The sequence below is a fragment of the Narcine bancroftii genome, chromosome 13 (genome assembly GCF_036971445.1).
Source record: "Narcine bancroftii isolate sNarBan1 chromosome 13, sNarBan1.hap1, whole genome shotgun sequence".
Lineage (NCBI taxonomy): Eukaryota > Metazoa > Chordata > Chondrichthyes > Torpediniformes > Narcinidae > Narcine > Narcine bancroftii.
Genome location: NC_091481.1, coordinates 2,219,827 through 2,244,217, shown reverse-complemented (window position 1 = coordinate 2,244,217; position 24,391 = coordinate 2,219,827). Strand labels below are relative to the sequence as shown.

General features: G+C 46.1%; 1 protein-coding gene across 6 annotated transcripts in view; it reads right to left on the bottom strand.

Annotated features, from left to right (window-relative positions):
- frmd4a (FERM domain containing 4A) overlaps positions 1 to 24,391 on the bottom strand; it is a 371,653-nt gene that overhangs the window by 3,313 nt on the left and 343,949 nt on the right. For all 6 annotated transcript variants that reach the window (XM_069907581.1, XM_069907580.1, XM_069907582.1 and 3 more), the window contains 6 exons: positions 23,907 to 24,135; positions 21,556 to 21,612; positions 20,279 to 20,513; positions 18,392 to 18,568; positions 11,602 to 12,461; positions 1,425 to 1,521 (listed from right to left, as the gene is read on the bottom strand). In XM_069907581.1, the coding sequence (XP_069763682.1) occupies positions 1,425 to 1,521; positions 11,602 to 12,461; positions 18,392 to 18,568; positions 20,279 to 20,513; positions 21,556 to 21,612; positions 23,907 to 24,135 (1,655 nt within the window). The remainder of the gene's footprint in view (positions 1 to 1,424; positions 1,522 to 11,601; positions 12,462 to 18,391; positions 18,569 to 20,278; positions 20,514 to 21,555; positions 21,613 to 23,906; positions 24,136 to 24,391) is intronic.

The window sequence follows — 24,391 nt, the reverse complement described above, 5'->3', positions numbered from 1 at the left end:
CAGTCAATATCAAAAAAATACAGAAGAAACTGAACTTGTCTGCTTCATAGGGAAAGGGCCCCTGAAACTTTGAGCAGAGCCCTAAAGGGAGGCACATCCAATAGAAGGTTGAGAATGACTGTGAAATCCACATATCCCATGATTTCCCCTTCCTCTCTAAGGTTCTCGAGCTTGGAGTCCCTCTTTGAGTATACCCAGTGCTCTGGGGTTGAGGATCTGCAACTCTGAGAAAGGAAATCTCTTCTCTCTGATGCTCCAGTGTGGGACCAGAGGCCCTCCCACCACTTCTGGAAGAACCTGAAGAAACTGCAGGTGGGCAGGGCAAACAAGAGAAAGAGGGAATCAGAGGAATTTCCTGTGAAGGAAAATCCAATGTTGGTAACTTGGCATAAAGGAAATCTGACAAATAGCTGCACCACTTTTAACTGTTCTTCAGGAAGGAGCAGGGAGGTAGGGCAGAGATCTCACATCCAAGCCTGACTCACAAATGGTTTGGGGGTGATGGAGAAGGGGAAGGGGTTTAATTATGTTTTTCACCTCTTCCTGAAGATTATCAGGCAATAGGTGGCTTATGGGCAGCACGGTTGACGTAGCAGTTAGCACAACGCTGATACAGCACTAGTGATGGGGACCAGAGTTCAAATCCAGCGCTCTCTACAAGGTGTTTGTACGTTCTCCCTATGTCTGTGTGGGTTTCCTCCCACCCTTCAAAAACACACTGGGGGTGCGTAGGCCAATTGAGCATAATTGGGCAGCACAGACTTGTGGGCCTATCCTGGATCATCGAAAGACTGTCGACCATTTGGAAGGGAATTTTTCCAGGACTGAGCACTCTACGTTTCAAATTCTACTCCAGGTTTTCACTCTTGGGTTTAATTTTGCCAAAGAATACCGAATGCCAACTCAGTTAGAAATATATACAACCAGTCTTACCTGACCAGCAATTAAGCAAAAGCAAAGCATATGTTAAATGAGTATAACCTTGATCCCTGATGGTACATATTATAACTTGTGTAAGGTCTCCTGAGAAAACTGTGACTGTACTAAAAACACAGAGAAATGCTAGAGGAATACAGCAGGTCTCACGGTTCCTGGGCCAAAACATTGGTAATACATCTTTACCTCTGATGGATGCTTTGAGACGGCTGAGTTCCTCCAGCATTTCTGAGTGTTTTTACTTCAATTGCAGCTTTTGCAGACTTTCATGTTTCACTCCAAACTTACTGTACATCCACTGTTTGTCAAGTTATGTAACAATGGAAAATGAGGACCACTTTGCAAAATGCCTTTGATGCGTTAATGACAGGTGATGGGCATATTATGATGAGTCTGATTTCTTCTACCATGTGGCAATGACCAGTTCTGTTTGCAGTGAGTAAAAGCTTTGATCCTGAGTGTTTTTGTCTGCGGAGGACTTGACTCACCCACTCTGCCAGGACACAATGTGGTGGGGACTGTTTGATGGGGAAGGAACGGCCAATTCAGCAGGCTGTGTTGTGCTCCTCTGACTGCGAGGTGAGGCTGCAGGGAAGGAAGAGACACAATAAAGGTCAGACAGTGCTCCAAACAGACAATGCAGAACTTCTGAAAAGGTTTAACTCATGGGTTATATTTAGGATTAAGGCATTAGCTTCAGCATTAACCTCACAAAGGAAGGTACAAGCTAGTCTGCAGGAATGCTCTCCCAAAGCCAGTGCCATTGTTTGTTGTGAGCCAGAGAGAGTAGCTTCTCTGCTTCAGAATTGCCCTGCCAGCAATCCACTTCTGAAAATTTCCATTCCCTCCCACTTTGTATCGATTTCCTGGATTTTACCTTATTTAGTTTTGATTAAGGTAACCATGTCCTTGGCCATTTCCTTCTCTTATTCCAAGGATTCAGAGGCCCCCTGGGTGAATTCTTCCCAGTGTACCAACCTATATTATCCTAAGTAAAACCACAATGCTGGAGAAACCCAGCAGGTCAAACAGTGTACTTTACATAGCAATGATAAAGATTCAAAACCAATGTTTCAGGCTTGAGCCTTTTATCAAGGTCTGAGCAAAATGTAGGCAGGCACCTTATCAAAATGGTGGGGGGAGGAGCATGAGGCAGGAGGTAATAGGTGGATAAGGGAGGGAAACACACCAGCAAGCAGGGGGAGGGGGGGGATGGCTCTGTGAATGGAGAGGGAAGGGATGGAGAGCTGGAGGAAAGAAGACAGAGGGATGGGGAAGAGAGAGAGAACTGGGAGTGAGCTATCAGAAACCAGGGAAGTTGATGTTAATGCCATTCTGGTGGAGCGAGCCCAGATGGAACATTAGGTGTTGCTCCTCCAGTTTATGGGTGACCTTGGTTTGGCCATGCATGAGGCCACGGACAGACATATCGGTGCAGGAGTGGAGCGCAGAATTGAAATGGTTGGCCACTGGGAGATCCGGATGGAGCAAAGGTGCTCGATGAAGCGATTCTCAGTCTGCGTTGTCTCTCTGATGGAGAGAAAGCCACACTGGGAGCACCAAATACAGTAGATGACCCCAGCAGATTCACAAGTGAAATGTTGCTTCACTTGGAAGGACTGTTTGGGGCCCTGAAAGGTGGGGAGGGAGGAGGTGTGGACTTCCTGCGGTCACAGAGGAACATGCCGGGAGGGGAGGGGTGATTGGTGGGGATGAGTGGACAAGGGAGTCATGGAGGGAGTGGTCCCTATGGAAGGAGGAAAGGGGAGGAGAGGGGAAGATGTATCTGATGGTGCAATCATTTTGGAAGTGACAGAAATTGAGGAGGAAAACGTATTGGATGCAGACGCTGGTGGGGTGGTAGGTAAGGACAAGGGAAATCCAGTTTTTGTTGCATCTGGGGGCAGGGCAGATGAATGGGAAATGGAAGAGATGTGGGTGAGGGCTGAGTCAATGGTGGTGGAGAGGAAGCCATGTTTGGGGAAGGAGGAGAACATGGCGAATGATCTGGACTGGAAGACTCCATCTTGGGAGCAGATATGATGGAGGAGAAATTGAAAGGAATAGAATCCTTGCAGGGGACTGGGTGTGAAGAAGTGTAGTTGAGGGAGATGGGGGAGTTGCATTAGAGATAGTACTTCAGACAGTGGGTTGATGTCCTTTGGTGGGATCCTGTTTATGGGAGGAAGAGGAGGTGTTTGAGAGCAGTTGTCAGGCTTTGGCAAGGTAGAGGTCAGTGCGCCAGACCACAAGATCGCCACCCTTTTCTGTGGGTTTGATAGAAGGTAGGGATTTGTGCTTACCCCAATACTGGTGAAGTTAGGAGAATACTGCGTGCAATTCTGGTCACCCCATTACAGGAAGGACCTGGACAGTTTTGGAAAGGGTAAACCCTGGATTAGAGGGTGAGGAGAGGTTGGACAAACAGGTTGTTTTCCCTGGAGTGTCGGAGGCTGAGGAGCGACCTGATAGAAGTTTATTCAACTATGAGAGGGACAGATGAGGTAGAAAGTCTGAATTATTTTCCATACTAAAGGCCAGGCATTTAAGGTCGCAGAGGACGTTCAAACGAGATGTGAGGTGCATGTGCTTTTTTTTTTTACAGCGGTGGGGACCTGGATACTGCTGGGGGGAATAGCCTATCGGGGACGAGTCGTGGGGGTCAGGTCTCTGGCACAGGGGCTGCCCCTGAGGTTCAGAAGGGAAGGAGGGATAAGAACAGGATACTTGTAGATGGGGACTCATTAGTCAGAAGGACAGAGAGAAGGTTTGTGGGACGAGTTCGGGGATCCAGGTTGGTCTGTTGCCTCTCTGGTGCCAGGGTCAGGGATATCTCTGATCGAGTTCATAGCATTCTGCAAGGGGAAGGAGAACAGCCGGAAGTCGTGGTTCATGTGGGGACCAATGACTTAGTTCGAAGTGGGGATAAGGTCCTGAAACAGGATTATGTGGAATTAGGTAGGAAGTTAAAAAACAGGACCTCCAAGGTAGTAATCTCTGGATTGCTGCCCGTGGCACGCGCTAGTGAGGGTAGAAATAGGAGGATGTGGAGGATGAATGCGTGGCTAAAGAGATGGTGCAGGGGGCAAGGGATAAGATTTCTGGATCATTGGGATCTCTTCTGGGAAGGTTGGACCTGTACAAAAGGGACGGACTCCACTTGAACTGGAGGGGGACCAATGTGCTGGCAAGCAGATTTGCTAGAGCTGTGGGGGAAGGTTTAAACTAGTTTGGCAGGGGGTGTGGGGAACAGAGTGTGAGTGCAGTGTCAAGGGAGCATGGCCACCTAGATAGGAATAATAACGATAACAAAGGTAGGATGGAGATTAGGGTAAAAGGTAGAAAAGAGAATATAGGAGAGGGTCATTCTCTGAAATGCATATATTTTAATGCAAGAAGCATAGTGAACAAGGTAGTTGAGCTTAGAGCATGGACAGATACTTGGGGTCATGATATTGTGGCAATTAGTGAGACCTGGCTACAGGAGGGGCAGGACTGGCAACTTAATATTCCAGGATACATTTGTTTTAGAGGCGATAGATCAAGGGGTAAAAAAAAGGGGGAGGAGTTGCTCTGCCTGTTAAGGAGGACATTACTGCCGTGAGGTGGAAGGATGGTATGGAGGGATCATCCAGTGAAGCTGTTTGGGTGGGATTGAGGGGTGAATGAGGCATGAGGGTGCTAATAGGGATGTATTACAGACCACCAAATGGGCCAAGAAAATTAGAGGAACAAATTTGTAGGGAGATAACGTATATGTGTGAGAAACATAAGGTGGTGTTCGTGGGAAATTTTAACTTCCCTCACATTGATTGGGATACCCATACAGTTAGAGGGCTGGATGGGCTAGAGTTTGTTATATGTGTTTAAGATTGTTTTCTAAATCAATTAGTCGAAGAACCGACTGGGACGGTGTAATACTGGATCTCCTGTTAGGGAATGAGCTAGGTCAGATATCAGACATTAATGGTGGAGAACAAATTGGGTCTAGTGATCATAACTGTTAGTTTTCGGGTAGTTTCAGGGAAGAGCAAGGAGGGGCCTAAAGTTGAGGTTCTGGATTGGAGAAGAGCAAATTTCGAAGGAATAAGAAGGGATCTGGGGAGTATTGAGTGGGACAGGATATTTTCAGGTAAGGATGTAAATGAAAAATGGAGGATATTCAAAAAAGAAATTTTGAGGGTACAGAGTAGATATGTCCCAGTGAGGATCAAAGGAAAGGCTGGAAGTCATAGGGAGGCTTGGTTTTCGAGGAATATTGGAAATTTGGTTAGGAGAAAAAGGGAGGTGTACAAGAGGTATAAAGAGCAGGGAGCTGAGAATTTGAAGGAGGACTACAAGGAGTGTAGAAGGAATCTTAAGAAAGAAATTAGAAAGGCCAAAAAAAGGCATGAAGAGGCTTTGGCTGAAAGAGTAAAAATAAATCCAAAGGGTTTCTATAGGTACATTAAAAGTAAAAGATTAGTGAGGGATAAAATTGGACCCCTTGTAGATAGCGAGGGTAGGCTGAGTGAGAAGTCAGAGGAAATGGGGAAAATTTTGAATGATTTCTTTGCCTCGGTATTCACTAGGGAAAAAAATATTGAACCAGTTGAAATAAAGAAAAATAGTGGGGAGGTCATGAAGCATATAAGGATAACCGAGGAGGTAGTGATGGCTGTGTGGAAAAAGATAAAGGTGGATAAATCTCCGGGACAGGACAAAATATTCCCAAGGACACTCAGGGAGGCTTGTGGACAGATAGCGGGGCCATTAACAGAGATATTTAGGATGTCACTGGCCACGGGGGTAGTGCCAAAGGATTGGAGGGTGGCGCATGTGGTTCCGCTGTTTAAGAAAGGGTCCAAATGTAAACCTGGGAATTATAGGCCCGTGAGTCTGACGTCTGTGGTGGGCAAGTTGATGGAAAGTGTTCTGAGGGATGGTATTTACAAATATTTGGAGGTACAGGGATTGATAGGGAGTAATCAGCATGATTTTGTCAGGGGTAGATCATGCTTGACAAACCTGATTGAGTTTTTCGAGGGGGGCTACAAAAAAGGTTGATGAAGGGAAAGCTGTGGATGTTGTCTATTTCGACTTTAGTAAAGCTTTTGACAAAGTTCCCCACAGGAGGTTAGGAAAAAAGGTGGAGGCATTAGGTATAAATAAGGAGGTAGTGAAATGGATTCAGCAATGGTTGGATGGGAGGTGTCAGAGAGTAGTGGTAGAAAATTGTTTGTCCAATTGGTGGCCGGTAACTAGTGGAGTTCCTCAGGGATCGTTCCGGGGTCCACTATTGTTTGTTATATATATTAATGATCTGAAAGTAGGGGTGGAGAATTGGATAAGCAAGTTTGCAGATGATACAAAGATTGGTGGTGTTGTGGACAGTGAGGAAGATTACCGTAGATTAACAGGTGATTTAGGAAGGCTGGAGGTGTGGGCTGAGAAATGGTTGATGGAATTTAATACAATAAGTGTGAGGTGTTACATTTTGGAAAGGCAAATCTAAATAGGTCATGTGCATTAAATGGTAGGCTATTGAGATGTCCAGAGCAACAAAGGGATTTAGGAGTGATGGTAAATAGTCCCCTCAAGGCTGATACTCAGGTAGATGATGTGGTGAAGAAGGCATTTGGAATGTTGGCCTTCATAAATTGGAGTATTGAATTCAAGAGTAGGGAGATTATGATGAAATTGTACAAGGCACTGGTGAGGCCAAATTTGCAGTACTGTGTACAGTTTTGGTCACCAAATTATAGGAAAGATATAAACAAAATAGAGAGAGTGCAGAGAAGGTTCACGAGAATGTTGACAGGATTTCAAGGTTTGAGTTGCAGGAAAAGGTTGTGCAGACTGGGGCTTTTTTCTCTGGAGCGTAGAAAAGATTGAGGGGGGGACTTGATAGAGGTGTTTAAGATTTTAAAAGGGACAGAGAGTAAATGTGGATAGGCTTTTTCAATTAAGAGTGGGGGAGATTCAAACTAGAGGGCATGGTTTAAGATTGAAGGAGGAAAATTATAAGGGGAACATGGGAAATTTCTTTAAGCAAAGGGTGGTAGGGATGTGGAATAAGCTTCCGGCAGACGTGGTTGAGGCGGGATCATTGGTTACATTTAAGGAAAGACTGGATAGTTACATGGAGAGGAGAGGACTGGAGGGGTATGGACCAGGTGCTGGTCAGTGGGACTAGGAGGGTGGGGATTTGTTACGGCATGGACTAGTAGGGCCGAACTGGCCTGTTCTGTGCTGTAAGTGGTTATATGGCTTCCAGGAGTACTGGTGGAAGCAGATACGATATGTTCAAGAGGCTTCTAGACAGACATGTGAATGGAAAACAGTAGTGATTTAGTTGAGCATCATGCATTGTGGGCTACTAGAGACTGGCTCATGAGAACCAGGTATCGGATCTGAAATTTGAGAGGGTGCTGGGAGCAAGATGGGCTCCAGAAAGGACTCAGGTGCCCTCATCGTGTTGGAGGATTGGGTGTGGAGCTCGGTTTGCCGATGGTTTGAGTCTGTGTGGCTGCAAAGACTTGGAGGCAAATTCATGGATACTTAGTGACTCGGTGTTGGGGGGGTGGGGGGGGGGTAGAGAGAGACTCTTCTTCCACTCCACCCCCCACCATTTCGTTCAGGCGCCTGCCTACATTTTGCTGAGACCTTGATGAAGGGCTCGAGCCCAAAATGTCGGTTCTGTATCTTTATCTTTGCTGTATAAAGGACACTGACCTGCTGAGTTTCACCAGCCTCATGTTGTTACTTCAACCACGGTGTCTGCAGATTTTCGTGCTTTAATTCTCTCTTCCCTTTTGTTTCTTTTTCTCTGACTGTAAGGGGTACTGGGTAATGCTAATGGGGTATTTTTGCCTTATGACAGACTAATGGCAATTTCATGTAAATATTACATTTCTGTTTTATTACATGACGCCAAATAGTATCTGATGTTCAGTGCAGACTGTGGGCCAAATAGCCTGTTCTTTTGCCATATTGTTCTCTGTTCTTTATACTTGTTCAGTGTTTTTCAGTTTTATATTTTTATGACTTAATTAACTAACATTAGCAAATTGAGTTTCTACAAATGTATTATTTTCAAAGAATTTTTGAAACAATTTTAGACTTCATAAAGATTTGGATCACTTTCAGTCTTTACTTATCAGGACCTTCAAGGAGGGCAAATGGGGCAGGGGCTCAGGATGTTCCCCTGAAACTCAGGCAGCACTGTTAAGAGTCGTGGTTAGTGCACCGCTGTTACAGCACCAGTGATCAGGACCGGGGTTCGAATCCCACTCTGTCTGTAAGGAGTTTGTAGCTTCTCCCTGTGTCTGTGTGGGTTTTCCCCGGGGGCTCCGGTTTCCTCCCACCCTTTAAAATGTACCGGGGTTTGTTGTTTAATTGGGCATCATGGCATGTGAGCCAAAAGGTCCTGTTACCAAGTTGTATGTCTAAATTTAAATTTGATACTCTAATCAGGGACGGGTTCAAGACCACAAAAGGATGGTTTGCACTATTGGAATCACTTTTTATTGCACTGCAATAACTGTGAATATTTGTAACTTATTGCAATTTTTTTTACAACGTAGCGGTTTTGCTGCAGTAAGGAAAGTTTTTCATGAATTTTACAGTGTATACAAATAAACTGTCGACATTTTAAACAGAAGCTTCTCAAACCAACAACAGGTGACAAACTGCGCGGTCACACAGATCCATCGTAAGGGAAGAGCAAGAGATGAGGGGGGCGGGGGAGTGTCACACTGGTAAGGGGCAGCACTGAGGGAATGTGACCCTGTGGGAGGGGCAGTACTGAGGAAGGGTCACACTGTGGTAAGTGGGAGTACTGAGGAGTGCTCCACTGTCTCAGTATCCTCAATCTGAATCCCGCCCGCCCCCTCTGACTCAGGTAATCACTGGTGTGGCACACTTTCACAATCCACCACTGTGACTGCACCTCAGTTCTTCACTGGCTTTGTGAGAAGATGTGAAAGGAAGTTGGAATGTGTTGTAGAAACTCTCACCTTTCACGGTTAGTCAAGGACTTGACAAGTGAACTATTAGACACTCTACTTACATGCACTTATAGGCGATGGAACTATCCAATAATTAACTCTCCCTGTCTAGCACCACGCAGAATGCATGGGAGAAATCAGGATACAGTAAAACCCCTGGTATCCAAATGCAAGCGACAGGCAAAAAAAAAAAAAATTGAGGAAATAAATAAATAATAAAAATTAATGAAAGTTTAAAATTGTTTTAAAGCCCTGGGTGAAGATGGGAGCAAACCTCCAGCCACTGGAACAACCTGGTCGTGCCCCGCCTGCAGCAGCTGTTTAAAAAAAGTTGTGTTTGAATAAAATGGCAGCGCCCAGGATGAAGAGCTGGCCAATGCTGCTCGCCCTGCGGTGACTCCCCCAAAGTGTCTCCCTACCCCTGCCCAGTAAGAGTCTTTATTAGTATGAGGTATATCAGTAAAGCTTTATCTGTAAACTTGGGGGAGGGGGTTAATTAGAACGGCGCCACGGTTAGTGTAGCAGGCCAGCGTAACACTGTTACAGCACCAGTGACCGGGGCTCAAATTTAAATTTAAATTTTGTAAGTTACAGGAATCACTTGATTAAAGTGAACTTTACATAATTAAGGACTATAAATACTGATTTTTTTTTTCAAATTACTTTACATTTTGCAGTCTTTTATCTTTTAAACTGTTTATACTTAATGCAGGTGTATTAGTTAGATATTGGAAGAGTAAGTCTCAAGCAAATGGAAAATTTGCATATCCAGCATTTGCAATCCCTGTAGGTGTCTGTCCTGGAAAGTTTTGGAATATTTCATCCAAAATGACATCAATGGGTCATAATTGGGCTTTGGCAGAAAGATGAACATTATCCAACTCAACCGGAGCTTTCCCTCATTATCTGCTGTGTGGGGGGTCAGAGGAAGTGTCACTTGTTGACAGTTAACCACTTTGTGCAGGAAATGAAGTCATTTTGGACCAGGATCTACTTGAGGCTGTAAGGAAATGTTAAAGGATGGAGTGGTATTTTGTTCACAGAAATACCAATTTTTGCTTGTGTGTTATGTTGACCTTAGGGTTAGTCCTAAGTCTGGGGAAATCCCATTTGCTCCTGCTGTCCTTTTTGGGTTTATTTCTTCTCTTGTTTTCAAGGATTGGCTCCAAACTACTGCTCCTCATTTGATCTCTTACAGAGAGGTGAGAAATCAATGTACCCTCTCTGTTCCTGCCACTTTCATATCTCATTGCTGATGCATCTCATGTTTTTTTTAGACTGCAATGTTGGGAAAAATCATGGAAAAAAAAAACATAATTACTGGCCGTGTGGTCGTTCACACTGGCTGCCTTTTTAGACTGCAAGTCCCTGAGTGCAGCTGCTCTGGGGGTTGAATGTGCAGGAGAGTGGATGACCGACAACAAATTTTTCCGGTACGATTTACACTGCAGGCTTCCTCCAAAAAGTTGTAGGGGGCCTTCAGGCTAAATCACGGTGCAGGAATTGACTCCAAATTCCTGCACATTCCTTTTTAGACTGTCCATGAAGTGGCAAGAAAATTCCTTGATTGTGCCGTTCGTTACAGGCCTGCAGTCTAAAAACCCCTACTGACTTTCAGGCTGGCAGACACACACTGTGGGCTTTTCGCTTTTCAATCCCTGGCTCTAAAAGGTAATGTCATAGAAAAAGGCCACTTGTCCCCCACCATTAATACTAACCAATGAGCACCTTTCTGTATTAACCTCATTGCTCAGTACTGTTGCTTAGTCTAGTATGGCTGAAATTTTCAACTGTTTGCAGCAGGATCTTGATCAGCTGGGCACATAGGCGGAGGAATGGGTGTTGGAATTCAATAAAGAAAAATGTGAGGTGTTGTATCTTGGGAGCTAACATGGGGAGGACCCACACAGCGAAAGGTCGTGTTGTAGAGCGGAGCGATCTCGGTGTACAGGTACATGGTACCAAGTGGCGCCAAAGGTAGATGGGGTGGTCAAAAGGTATTTACATTTAGACACATATAACACGGTAACGAGCCTGTCCAATTACACCCAATTAATCTAAACCCCCAGTATGCTTTGAACAGTGGGGGGAAACTGGAGTCCCCGGCGAAAACCCACGCAGACACGGGGGAGAACATATAAACTCCTTACGTTCAGTGCGGGATTCGAAGCCCAGTCAGCGTTGCACTAACTGCGCTGCCCATTGGAGTATTATGTTCAGTTTTGGTCACCGTGCTACAGGAAAGATGACGTTAAGAGATTTACAAGGATATTTCCAGGACTATAGGATTCCTTGGAGCGCAGGAGGGCGAGGGGTGATCTCACAGAGTGCAAAACATAATGTGAGGAATAGATCAGGTGAACAGAGAGTCTTTTGGCCAGAGCAGGGGGATATCAGTAACCAGAGGGCACAGGTCTAAGGTGAGGAGGGTGAGGGGAGAGATTTAACAAAAATCTGAGAGGCAACTTCTTTCACAGAGGAATGGAATGGGCTGCCAGAGGAGAGGGTTGAGGTAGGTACTATTGCAATGTTTCAGAAACATTTGGATGGATACATGGATAGGATGGGTTGAGAGGGATATGGGCCAAACGCAGGCAGGTGGGACATTTTGGTAAGTTGGGTCAAAGGGCCTGTTTCCATGCTGTGTGACTCTAGGAATGGCACTAGGTGCCCTTACCTGAAACAGCTGTCGTTGCTTTGGACGATTGAGGCATTCGGGTTATCCTGCTGTGAGCCATGAAGGCACTCTGTGCTGGGGAGTACGGGGAGCTCCTGTCAGATGAGTCGGAACTTGTGTGAGAAAGTCTATTGTGTTCCTTCAGTGTGGCTGACGACCTTTCGTACCAAGACCTCAGCTCATCAGACAGCGCAGTCCTGTTTGTGCTTCTCTCAAGGTTATCCTTAACAAGGGAGGGAGTCCTAACAATTTGAGAGCGTGATGGCATCAACTTGATTGTGTCGATGTCATCACCACGCCAAGTATCCTTGTAGATCCCTCCCGCGGTGTAGGAGTTTGACGTTTTAAATTGTGCCTTCACGCTGTAGTGTCCCTCCTGGTCATTCTCCAAGCTGCGTACCACGACGGGCGTGGGGCTCCCCTCAATGTACAAAGGATACTCCTTGATCCGATACTGTGAGGATGGCTGGCTCTGGCTGTGAAGGTAGACCCCACTGTTCCCACTTCCGCTTTTGCCGGCCAGGTTTGGCATGCTCCCTGAATTGGTGGAACCCAGGTTTCCGGCAGATCGGTGCCTCTGCCGCTCCCGTGCTTTGGATGGTGAGTCCTCGGCCAGCGTTGAGTAGTTGGCGTGCATGTGAGCTGGGTAGTAGTGTTCCGAGCTGGAGTGGCTGGTGCAGGATGAACAGTCATCCAAAGGGTCAGAGCCGTTACTGCTACGAGTCCTTGGGGTGTAGAAGTCCGGACTCCCTGTTTCATTTTCGGACACAACCAGCTTGCTCTGTGACTCTAGGCTGGAGCTTCTGTGTCTAAAGTGCTGTGCCAAACTGTGAAGGCGGGTGGGGCTGATATCTACCGACCTGGGAAAGAGGAAGACAACATGTTAAAACTGGGAGGGGGTAATGTTCAGAACCAAGGGGATTTGAATTGGCCTTGCTAAAATTTCACTCACTCTGCAACAACAGGAGGCAGCGATCTGGCCCGCAAGCCTGAACCACCGTTCAATTACATCACAGGTGATCTGGCCCTGGACTCCGCTCCACCTACCTACCTACCTACCTGCTCCCAAAAATCTATCATATATATTGTTGTATAGGATGACTCTGTACAGTACAACCCCTAAAATGTTGGTTTTGAGTGATACCTTTAGTAGAAGACGACCCCAAATCTGGCACTTGCTATTGACTAGTGGATGCTGTAAAAGCAAATCACAATATTTTAATAATAAATTACCTTTAATTTTATTTGCATGTTTTAAAATAAACCACCATTGGCTCCTGCAGCAGGCCGTTTGGAGTCGACAGCAGTCGGACCGGGCGGATAGACCCCGCGGAGAGGCACTCAGACTTTGCTGATAACTAACAGGGCATATGTGCCAGATTGGGTTGGAGCCAGTGGGAAGATGGCGGCGGTGTTGAGACACTTGGCGTATCGAATGGCCCCTGGTTTTAAGGTGAATTTTTTTAAGTTTTGAGGATCATCTTATACAATGGCATATACAGTATCTATCTGTGTCTTAAAAATATTTACTGAGCCAGCTTCGATGGGCAGAGAATTCCACAGATTTGCTGCTCTCTGGGAGAAGCAGTTCCTCCTCATCTCTGCCTTTCCACTTGCACAGATGCATGCAGTGCAACACTCGAGATCACCCAGAAGACCATAGCGAGCCCAAGTCGTGCTGTAGTTCAGAAGGACATGCACGTCCTAGTAAATGAAACCTAGAGCATTGGGGTACAGAAAACCAGAAGTTGTTTGGAAGGCAAATGGAATGTTGGAAGTGGGTTGGAGAAGTGCATCTTGGCGGGCAGCAACCTCCTTTGAAGAAGACCGCAGAGCCCACCTCACTGACAAAAGGCAAAGGAGGAAAAACCCAACACCCAACCCCAACCAACCAATTTTCCCCTGCAACCGTGTCTGCCTGTCCCGCATCGGACTTGTCAGCCACAAACGAGCCTGCGGCTGACGTGGACATTTACCCCCTCCATAAATCTTCGTCCGCGAAGCCATGCCAAAGAAAAGGCAAATCTTGCTACAACATTGCAGGACATTCCTGAGACCAGACCTTGTAGAATGCATACACTTTTGCTCTCCTTATATAAGGGATACACAAAGTGTTGGAGGTAGTCTGGAGAAGGAAGGGAATGTGTAACCAGAAACAATTACGCTGGAAGGGTGGGGATTCACTGGGGTTCAGTAGAATGAGAGGTGATCATCTGAGGGGCAGGACATGCAGAGAGTGTTTCCTTAGGTGGAGTTTTCTTGCATTGGGAACTATAGTTTAACAATTATCCCACTTAGAATGGAGCTGAGGTGGAATTTCCTCTCTGAGGTTGAAAATCATTCATCTTTTATCCCAGAGAACTGTGGAGATGGAGTCATTTCTCGAACTCTTTCGAGGCTTTAGTCTATAGGGGTATGAAGGATTTTGGGGAGTAAGATCAGCTGTGATCTTACGGAGGAGCCAAGTGGCTAATTCCTGTTCACATTTCTTAGGCTTCATACTTGTTTGTCTCCCCTCTAGTTCGTACATCATTCTGACTTGGGATTTATCGCTGTTCCTTCACTGTCACTGGTCCTTTACATATATTTATATTTAAAAAAATCACAGATACGGTGAATGACCACAGTCTTATTCCCTCGAAAGGTGAGTCTGGAATTGGAGGGGAAAGATTTAAAGGGGACTGAGGGGCACCTTTTATATGCAGTGTGAAATGAGCTGTTGGGAAAAGTGGGAGAGGCGGGGAGAATTGTAATGTTTAAAACCCATTTAGACAGAAAAGGTCTGGAGGGCTGTGGGCTGAACATAGGCAAACAGGATGAGCTCATCTAAACAGCATGGTCAACCCGGATTAGTTGGTCAAAAGGCCTGTTGCATGCTGCATTAACTAGGACCAACTCCCTCCCCAATAGCACCTTCAAGGAGACAGACCATTCCCAACTTCTCAAGGACCGTTAGCACCTTTGCTCTGTCCGCACCAGTGACCGAGACCTCCCAGTGGCTCCACTCCCATACTCACATGTCTGTCCCACCAAGACCACCCGTAAATTGGAGGAACAACACTTGATTCTCCAGCTCCATGGCATTAAGATGGACTTTTCCAGTTTCAGCTAAATTGCTCTCCCTTCCCTTCCTCCGTCAGCTCTCTTCCCCTTCCCTCTCTATTCACCCAGCCATCCCTCCTCCCCTGGCTTGCTGCTGTGCCCTCCCTCCCTTCTCCACCCATTACCCTTTTCCTCGTACCTTGATGAAGGGCTCAAGCCTGAAACATCGATTATGCAACTTTATCTTGGCTACATAGAGGAAAGTGTTTGTACGACAAGGATAGTTAGGGTCAGAAAATAAATACTAGTCATAACAGCAATGTTGACACCCAGGGAATTAAGTAAAAGATATCTTTGTAGATCCCAGGCAAGTTTGTGATATTCCCTCTTCTGGTTGTGATATTTACGCAAAATTGGAAAGTAGTTAATATATTTTTTGGATTCAGCAAGGGTTAAAATCTGTTGATGCTATTCCAGCTGTACTTTAGTTTACTGTTTGTAGAGTGGTTGGAATGTGTGGGAAGTGTATGTCAGGATTATTTCCGTGACCACAGTGACGGGCAGCTGTTGTAAGATGGAGGATCAGTTGTTTTGCAGGAAACGCTTCCTTTCTGGGCACCTTCCTCACAGGAATGCTTGGTACTGCCCCTGAACATCTCTAGGGCATCCTGAGAAAGATCACTGACCTCTCCCCACACGTGGACATGTGGAACAGGAGCAGGCCATTCACTTCTTCTGTCTGTTTTGCTGTTCAATAAGGTTGTGGCAATGGAGAAGGGTTTGGAGAGCTCATTGCTGTATCTGACCCGACCTTGTTGGTTTTCGTGCAGTTGGATAATCATGTTGAGGAATTTGGGGGGGCCATCCGAGGCGCTCTAGTATTTGCCAAAGCCCTTTCCTGCTCACGGTATCAAAGGCTTTGGTGAGGTCAACAAAGGTGATGTAGAGTCCTTTGTTTTGTTCTCTGCACTTTTCTTGGAGCTGTCTGAGGGCAAAGACCATGTCAGTAGTTCCTCTGTTTGCGCGAAAGCCGCACTGTGATTCTGGGAGGACATTTTCGGCAACACTAGGTATTAGTCTATTAAGGAGAATCCTAGCGAAGATTTTGCCTGCAATGGAGAGCAAAGTGATTCCCTGTAGTTTGAGCAGTCTGATTTCTTGCCTTTGTTTTTGTACAGGGTGAAGCAAGGCTGCGTCCTCGGATCAACCCTCTTTACTATCTTCTTCAGCATGATGCTGAAACAAGCCATGAAAGACCTCAATAATGAAGACGCTATTTAAATCCGGTACCGCACGGATGGCAGTCTCTTCAATCTGAGACGCCTGCAAGCTCACACCAAGACACAAGAGCAACTTGTCCGTGAACTACTCTTTGCAGACGATGCCGCTTTAGTTGCCCATTCAGAGCCAGCTCTTCAGCGCTTGACGTCCTGTTTTGCGGAAACTGCCAAAATGTTTGGCCTGGAAGTCAGCCTGAAGAAAACTGAGGTCCTCCATCAGCCAGCCCCCCACCATGACTACCAGCCCCCCCCCCCCCCCCCCACATCTCCATCGGGCACACAGAACTCCAAACGGTCAAGCAGTTTACCTACCTTGGCTGCACCATTTCATCTGATACAAAGATCGACAAAGAGATAGACAAAAGACTTGCCAAGGCAAATAGTGTCTTTGGAAGACTATACAAGAGACTGTAAAAACAATCATCTGAAGAAACACAAAAAGATCAGCGTGTACAGAGCCATTGTCATACCCACGTTCCTGTTTGGCTCCGAATCATGGATCCTCTACCGGCATCACCTACGGCTTCTAGAACGCTTCCATCAGCGCTGTCTCCGCTCCATCCTCAACATTTATTGGAATGACTTCATCACCAACATCGAAGTACTCGAGCTGGCAGAGTCCACAAGCATCGAATCCACGCTGCTGAAGATCCAACTGCGCTGGGTGGGTCACGTCTCCAGAATGGAGGACCATCGCCTTCCCAAGATCGTGTTCTATGGCGAGCTCTCCACTGGCCACCGAGACAGAGGTGCACCAAAGAAGAGGTACAAGGACTGCTTAAAGAAATCTCTTGGTGCCTGCCACATTGACTACTGCCAGTGGGCTGATCTCGCCTCCAACTGTGCATCTTGGCGCCTCACAGTTCGGCGGGCAGCAACCTCCTTTGAAGAAGACCGCAGAGCCCACCTCACTGACAAAAGACAAAGGAGGAAAAACCCAACACCCAACCCCAACCCACCAATTTTCCCTTGCAACCCTTGCAACCGCTGCAACTGTGCCTGCCTGTCCCGCATCGTCCGCGAAGCCAAGCCAAAGAAAGAAGGTTGTGGCTCATTCCTGTGCTGACTGAATATCTTTTGATCAACAGTGCCCTAAAGCCTACTGGCCAGAGCTTCAGATGTACTCAGTGGCTGCATATTAACCTGTGTGGTGGGGGGAGAATTCCATTACTGACTTCTCTGTCTTTATCTCATTCCTCACCTCTTCAGAGCCTCTATCTCCATTCATTCCATACTTGCAATATTAACCTTTCCAGTGAGTAACGTGAAAAGATTTCAAATCTATAACCTCGCAAAGACCATGGGCCCCATTGGGAGGTGATAGTTCCCTTGTATAAATCCCCACATGCACTGCCCAACCTGCCAAGTTTTTCCAGCATATTCAAGTTTGATTGCTCTTTGTTGGGGCGGGATGGGTTGTTTGATTCCATAACGTTCAGCTGCAGAACTCTCCAATCACTGCAAATTAAATCCATTGCTTTGCCATAAATATGGACACACACACTCAAGTAAACACACATAAAGTTACTTCAAATCTGGTTTCCTGTGCCACCTGGATGTTCATTAAAATCTTAGATATCTATAATAAATATTCAAACCATTGTAGCAAATACACAATACTGTCTGAGGTATGTTTTTGAACAAAAAAGGTACAGTTTGTATATGATTTCACAGTGGTTATGTGTTGTGATGACTGTGTCACAGGAAATGTACGGATTTGGCCCACCATGAAAAGAACGGACATGATTTAATGAAGCAGATTGTCCCAGACTTAAGAGGTCTTTGCCCTAATGATCTATTAGGCTTGCGTTCTTCCCCAGATTCCTGTTTTTATTTTGTTTTTGTTCAATATTCTTGTTGTTACTAGTCAAGAGAAAGATCCAGACCACCCAATACATCCCAGGCAAACCCCTCCTCGCCATCCAGAACATCTATGGGGAACGCTGCTGTCATCAAGTATCCACCCAACCCAGGACACGCTCTGTTCTCGCTGCTGCCATCAGGAAAGATGTCTAGGTGCCACAAGACTCGCACCCCCAGGTTCAGGAACAGCTGCTCCCCCTCCACCGTCAGACCCCTCAACATCAAACTCAGTCAGGGACTTGTACTTTTTTGCACTAGCAATAAATGGTAATTCTGCCTCACCTGCAGGTAAAAGAATCTCAGGGTTATATGTGACGTCAGTGTCATCAAGTTTGCAGATGACACAACAGTCATTGGCCTCATCAGCAAAAACGAGTCACACTACAGTGAAGAGGTGGAAAATCTTGTGAAATGGTGCAAGAGTAACAACCTGAGTCTCAACGTGGACAAGAGGAAAGAGATGATTGTGGACTTCAATAGAACCAGGAATGACCACCCTCCACTACACATCAACAACTCTGTAGTAGAGAGAATGGAGAGCATCAAATTCCTTAGAGTTTAAAGTCAGAGAGAGAGAGAAATGTTGCGGATTATTTTTTACTTACCGCGTGGAATGTACGTAAGGGGGGCTGCGTATCCGTAGGTCTGGTGTCGAGGGCATGCTGGACTGTGCACAGTTCCAGTGTGGGGCTCCTCTGACAGGGCTGTTCTGTAAGGATCCTCCTGCTCCCGCCTCTGCACAGCTTGCCACGCTGGGAAACCGTGTGTGGCCACTCGCCAGGCTAGAGGACAACACAAAGTCCAGGAGTTACTCTAGCATCTTCCGCCGCTCCTTGGGCTGTGAAGCAGTCCCCATCCAAATGCTGGCAGACCTGGATGAGATCCGGGCCTTGGCTGATGGGGGTGAGTAACATTTGTGCCGCACAAGTGCTGGGCAATAATGATATTCAACAAGAGACAATCCAGCTCTCACCCCCTGACAGTCAGTGAACCCCTACCCACTATCCGTATCATTGGGGATACTGAAGTGGAGTACCTGGGAATACAGCTGGTGGTACATGGCGACCTCACCTGGTATGACAGGTAGACCGAAATCCACCCTCCATGCTAATCGCACACCATGGATGCAGAGTGTTGGGGCATGAAGTAATTCCACACGGTGTGGAGCTGAAATAGGTGCCATCTGTGTTACGGCATTCAAATTAAAGTCTTTCAGTCTTTCTAATACCTTTAAGACCATAACACATGAGAGCAGAAATAGGCCATTCAGCCCATTGCATCTGCTCCACCATTCAATCATGAGCTGATCCATTTTCCCACTCAGCCCCACTGCCTGGCCCTCTCCCCATAACCTTTGATGCCCTGGCTCATCAAGAACCTGTCAATCTCTGTCTTAAATACATTTTGCAATACCCGTAGCCATAAAATGTTGGTACACGTGAAGCTGCACTAAGCAGGAATTTCAGTGCATCTGTGCATTATACTTGTGTATATGACAAACTCTCATTCGCATTCCACTACACCCGGCACTTTGACTTACTGTGATGTTGCACCCCCACCTTTATCACAGCACTAAGTATGGGTTGACTTGCCTGGAGGCGAAGGGTGTGGGAGAATGAAAAAAAGATGGAGAGAGCAAGAAAGAGTTTATTGTTATATACCTGTGCAATGTACAGACACACTGAAATTCCTACCTGCTGGAGCCATACAGGTATGTAAGATATACCAACCACAACGGACAGAAAAATGCCCGATTTCCAGAATTCAAGCAACCGGCAAAAAAAAGCAGCAAGGAAATAAAGAAATAAAAAGAAATTGAACTAAAAGTTTAAAATTGTTAAAGTAAATATTTTCCAAAGCAACAAACAACTCCTTGGTGAAAATGGGAGCAAACATTCAGCCAGTGGAGCACCCCGGTCGTGCCCTGCCCACAGCAGCGGTTTGAATAAAGTTGAGTTTGAATAAAATCCCGGCGCCCAGGATGAAGAGCCAGCTGGTGCCACTCGCCGCTGGGGCAACTCTCTCAAAGTGTCTCCCTATCCCTGCTGAGTAAGGCTTTATTAGTATTAGGTATATTAGTAAGGCTTTATTTGTAAACTTGGGGGAAGGGGATTAATTATGACAGGGGCACATTTAGCGTAGTGGTTAACGCAACGCTGTTACAGTGCCAGCAACTGCAGTTCACTTTACATAATTAAGGACTACAATCCTGATTCCCCCCCCCCCCCCTAAATTACATTACATTTTGCACAGTCTTTTGTCTTAATGCAGGTGTCTGAGTTAGGCATTGGAAGAGTCTCAGGCAACCGGAAAATTTGCATGTCCGGCATACGCGATTCCCGTAGGGGTGCCGGTACCAAGGATTTTACTGTATAAATTATTTATGCCAGTAGAAAATAAAAAAATCTATTAAACAACTAGAATAAATATCATGCAATCAAAGCACTTCAGGTGACAAATGCAAGTTCAGTCTCTGGTGCAGTGGCTCTAACCTGGAGTGGCTGGGAGAGGTACGTTTCTTCACCTTCTCATACGGTTCATCTAGAGATGACTCTTTCCACATTTTTGGTTTGATGGGGGACTTGTAGTCGCTGTGATGATAATGCAACTGGCGGAGTCCATCCAGAGACTGCGGCGGGTGGGGCCTCTGGTGTGACGGCGGCCGGGGAGGGAGGGCTTTATGTGGAGACTGCACTGGGGTTGAGGCACTGGAAACATGACAGTCGTCTGCAAAAGAAACACAGGGAGGGCGGATGGTAAGTGGCAGGACCTCAGCGAGTGTTGGAGGATAGAGAGAGAGACGAGGGGTACGTCGTTCAGGTGGACAAGGTGCTGAAGAAGATACATTCTATCCTGCTGGAGCAACTTAGCGGCCGGACAGCATCAGTGGGAGAAAAAGAATGGTCAATGTTTCGAGCCAGAAGCCCTCACCAAGATTCATCCCAAATAAAATGAAGATATTCTAAAATTAATCAACTGATTAAAGTGTTTTAAGAACTAAAAGGAAATGAACTCTGCTTTCATTTAATTTAAAACCATGATTGGTCTTGAAATCAAAAGGTATAGCTGTGTAAACAAGGACTCTATTCTATTAGAACAATGTATAGAGAGGAGCCACTTGACACAAGTGGTCTGGAAACTGATCTCTCCACTTAAAATAAAGACAAAGCTGGAGAAGTTCAGCAGGTCAAACAGTGTTCTCTACAGAGCAAAGATACAGAACCAATGTTTGGAGCTTGAACCCCTCATCAAGGTATCACCGAAAAGTATAAAAACAAGTTTTGTAAGGCGGAGGAGGGTGGTGTTGGAGGGGGACTGGTTAGGTCGCTTGTCAAGAAAAAAAACTAAGGCTTTGAGATATCTGTATGGGGGAATGGAGATGCAAAGGGATTGTGAAAACGAGGCAGTCAAGTTCAGGGAATTGAAGTCATGAAGAGATGGAAGGCATGTGAGTTATTGTGGATAAAAAGGCTCAGGCCCAAAACGTTGGTTCTGCATCTTTACCTTTGCTACATGAAGTCCACTGTGTGACCTGCTGAGTTTCTCCAGCGTTGTTTTACTTCAATCATGGTGTCTGCAGACTTGTGTTTCACTCCTGATGACTGCATTTACCCAGACAACATGTATGTGTGCTTAGGTTTACTTGTTGGCAAAAGTTTAGATGGGATCTGGGGCTAACCTTGGAAATAGGTAAAGCTACACACAGCAGAGCAGTAGGTGATAACTGCCTGTTGACCAGCGATGTTCCAACATTTGATATTGTACTCACCATCCTCAAGGACCAGGGCATCCGACAGCGAGCTGTCTTCTGAACCAATGTTTGCCTCTATAGGGAGAACCATAAAAATATGCCTGATTATGGTTAAAGTTGCAAAAGGGGTGAACAGGCTGAGCTGTGGCCATGCCTCATCACACCTCAGGTTTCCAGCCCCGCTCTGTGACATGAATCATTAACTAGACTTTCTTGCTCCACAGATGTTGCCTGACCCACTGAGCATCTCCCGCCTCTTCTGTCCTTATTGAATTTACAGTCTCTGCGCTCAGTTTCCCACCTGAACTTGAGCACAGTTGGGAATTGCGAGCGGATGCAGGAAATCCAAAAGGAAAACCAGGAAGTTCTGGAAAAGCTCTGCAGGGCAAGCAGCATCTGTGGAGAAAGAAAATCAGGTCCAAGCGAGAGAGAAAAGTGTTTGGAGTTGCAGAGAGTTTGACGGAAGGAGTGGATTAGTTGGATAGGATCTTTGTCCCATAGCATGCTGCGCAAACTTTCTCTCTTTCCCTATTCCCAACCCTGATGAAGGTCATTGACCCTGACCCTAACTTATGTCTTTGCACATTGCCAGTGACCCTAAAGAGAGATCATGTGAGCTTACTGCTGATCGAAACAGAATGCCCCATTTCATACCTGACTCACCCAGCTTGAAGCACAAGGGTACCAAGGGACTGGTATTCCATCCTGAATGTAAGGCTCAAGTGAGTGTCTGTGATTAAATGGCAGAGGAAGCCTGGATGCACTTACGCCCCACACTCCTGATCACCAGTCGCCCATAGTGTTGGGTGGGGGTCAGGTGCTCGCAAGATGTTATGATGAAATTGTATAAGGCATTGATGAGGCCAGATTTGGAATACTGTGTGCAGTTTTGGTCGCCGAATTACAGGAAGGATATAAACAGAATAGAGAGAGTGCAGAGGAGGTATACGAGAATGTTGCCGGGGTTTCAGGGTTTGAGTTACAGGGAATGGTTGAGCAGACTGGGACTTTATTCCCTCGAGCGTAGAAGGTTGAGGGGTGATTTGATAGAGGTATTCAAAATAGGACAGATAGAGTCACTGAGAGTGGGGGAGATTCAAAGAAGAGAGCATGAGTTGAGAGTAAAAGGGGAAATATAAGGAGGAATTTCTTCACGCAGAGGGTGATGGGGGAATGGAATGAACTTTTGGCGGAGGTTGTAGAAGTGAGATCGATGTTAATATTTAAGGAAAAGTTGGTGAGGTATGGAGGGTTATGGGCTAAAAGTGGGCCAGTGGGACTAGGTGGGAGAAATTGTTTGGCACAGACTAGAAGGGCCAAACTGGCTGTTTCTGTGCTGTAAATGGTTATATGCTCTCACTGGGGTTGTCGCTGGGCCAGGCCAAGCTGGCTATACATGGATCAAGGCTGCTGGTGGACGAGGGTTTGAGTTGACTGCCTGCCCCTCTTTTGGGGTTACATCCGGGCCGTGGATCACTAGAGTGAGATGCATGGCCTTGTTCCGGGAACGGTGCGTTGTAAATAGGAATAATGGGATATTAATTTGAAATGTAAAGTGCATGTATTAGAGGGGAAATATTGATTTACAGCCAACTGCAAAATTTCTTCTCACGATTAATGTAAGTACTTTATTAGATGTAGTTGTGTGTGTGTGTACTTTGTGTTTTGGCATGTTTGTATTGAAATAAATGTTTTGTTTAAAAAAAATCTTCTTTCTTTGGCTTGGCTTCGCGGACGAAGATTTATGGAGGGGGTAAAAATACAGGAAGTAAATAGACATGTTAAAGAGCATCGAGGCTCTGGCCAGCTGAGCAAGTAAAGCAACGGTCTCCCAGCTCCAGCAACCTGAGTTCAAACCTCTTCTGTCCCAGCACAGCTGTTACTTGTGCGGAGCCTGCGTGTACGCCTATGATTGAGTTGGCTTTGCCCCAGGGCTCTGGTTTGCTCCCACATCCCACAGGTGTGGGTTAATTAGCACAACGCTGTTAAAGCGCCAGTGACCAGGACTGGGGCTGTCTATAAGGAGTTTGTATGCTCTCCACATGTCTGTGTGGGCTCCAGTTTCTTCCCACCCTTCAAACGATCTGGGGGGCGGAGGTTAATTGGGCAGAAAGTGCCTGTTACCGTGCTGTACATCTATATTTAAATTGTTCCATTATTGGTCAATTCATCAATTAATGGCACTGTAAATTACCCCAAGTGTGAAGGTGAGGAGCAGAATTTGAGAAAACTAATGGGAATGTGGGGAGGATAAAATGAGATAATGCATATGGGTGGTTGACATTGGCACAGACAGGATGGGCAGAAGGGCCTGTTTCTGTGCCATTTGACTCTGTTCCATGACTAAATCTTAGTGACAGTTCACTCACCCTCGATAATTAAAGATGCCCTTTGAGTGGGCTTCTTTCCTGACTTGATCCGGTATTCATTGATGGCGTTCTCAATATCCTGCAGCTTTTTAAGTGCATTTAAGTAGGACATCTTCCTCTGCTTTTTCACCTTCTTGTTGACGTTGGGGTCGCTGGCAAGCCTCCTCGCTGCCTCCGTGATCTGGGACTGAATGGCAAACTCTCGCTCAAGGCGTTCCAACTCTATCTCCTGCAGGGGAGAGGAGGTAAACTCAGTCCGATCCTTTAGGAGCCCGAGAGAGGGACAGGCATTCGTGGAGGCGGAGCATCACTGGGGTGGGGGGAGGAAGATTCTTGGATATTAAGGGAATGAAGGGATCTGGTGTTGGTACTGACACCGGCTGTCAACCTTCTACAGGAGTGAAATCCCAATGCTGGAGAAACTCAGCAGCTCGAACAGTGTCCTTTATATAACAAAGATAAAGATTTAGAACCAACATTTCAGC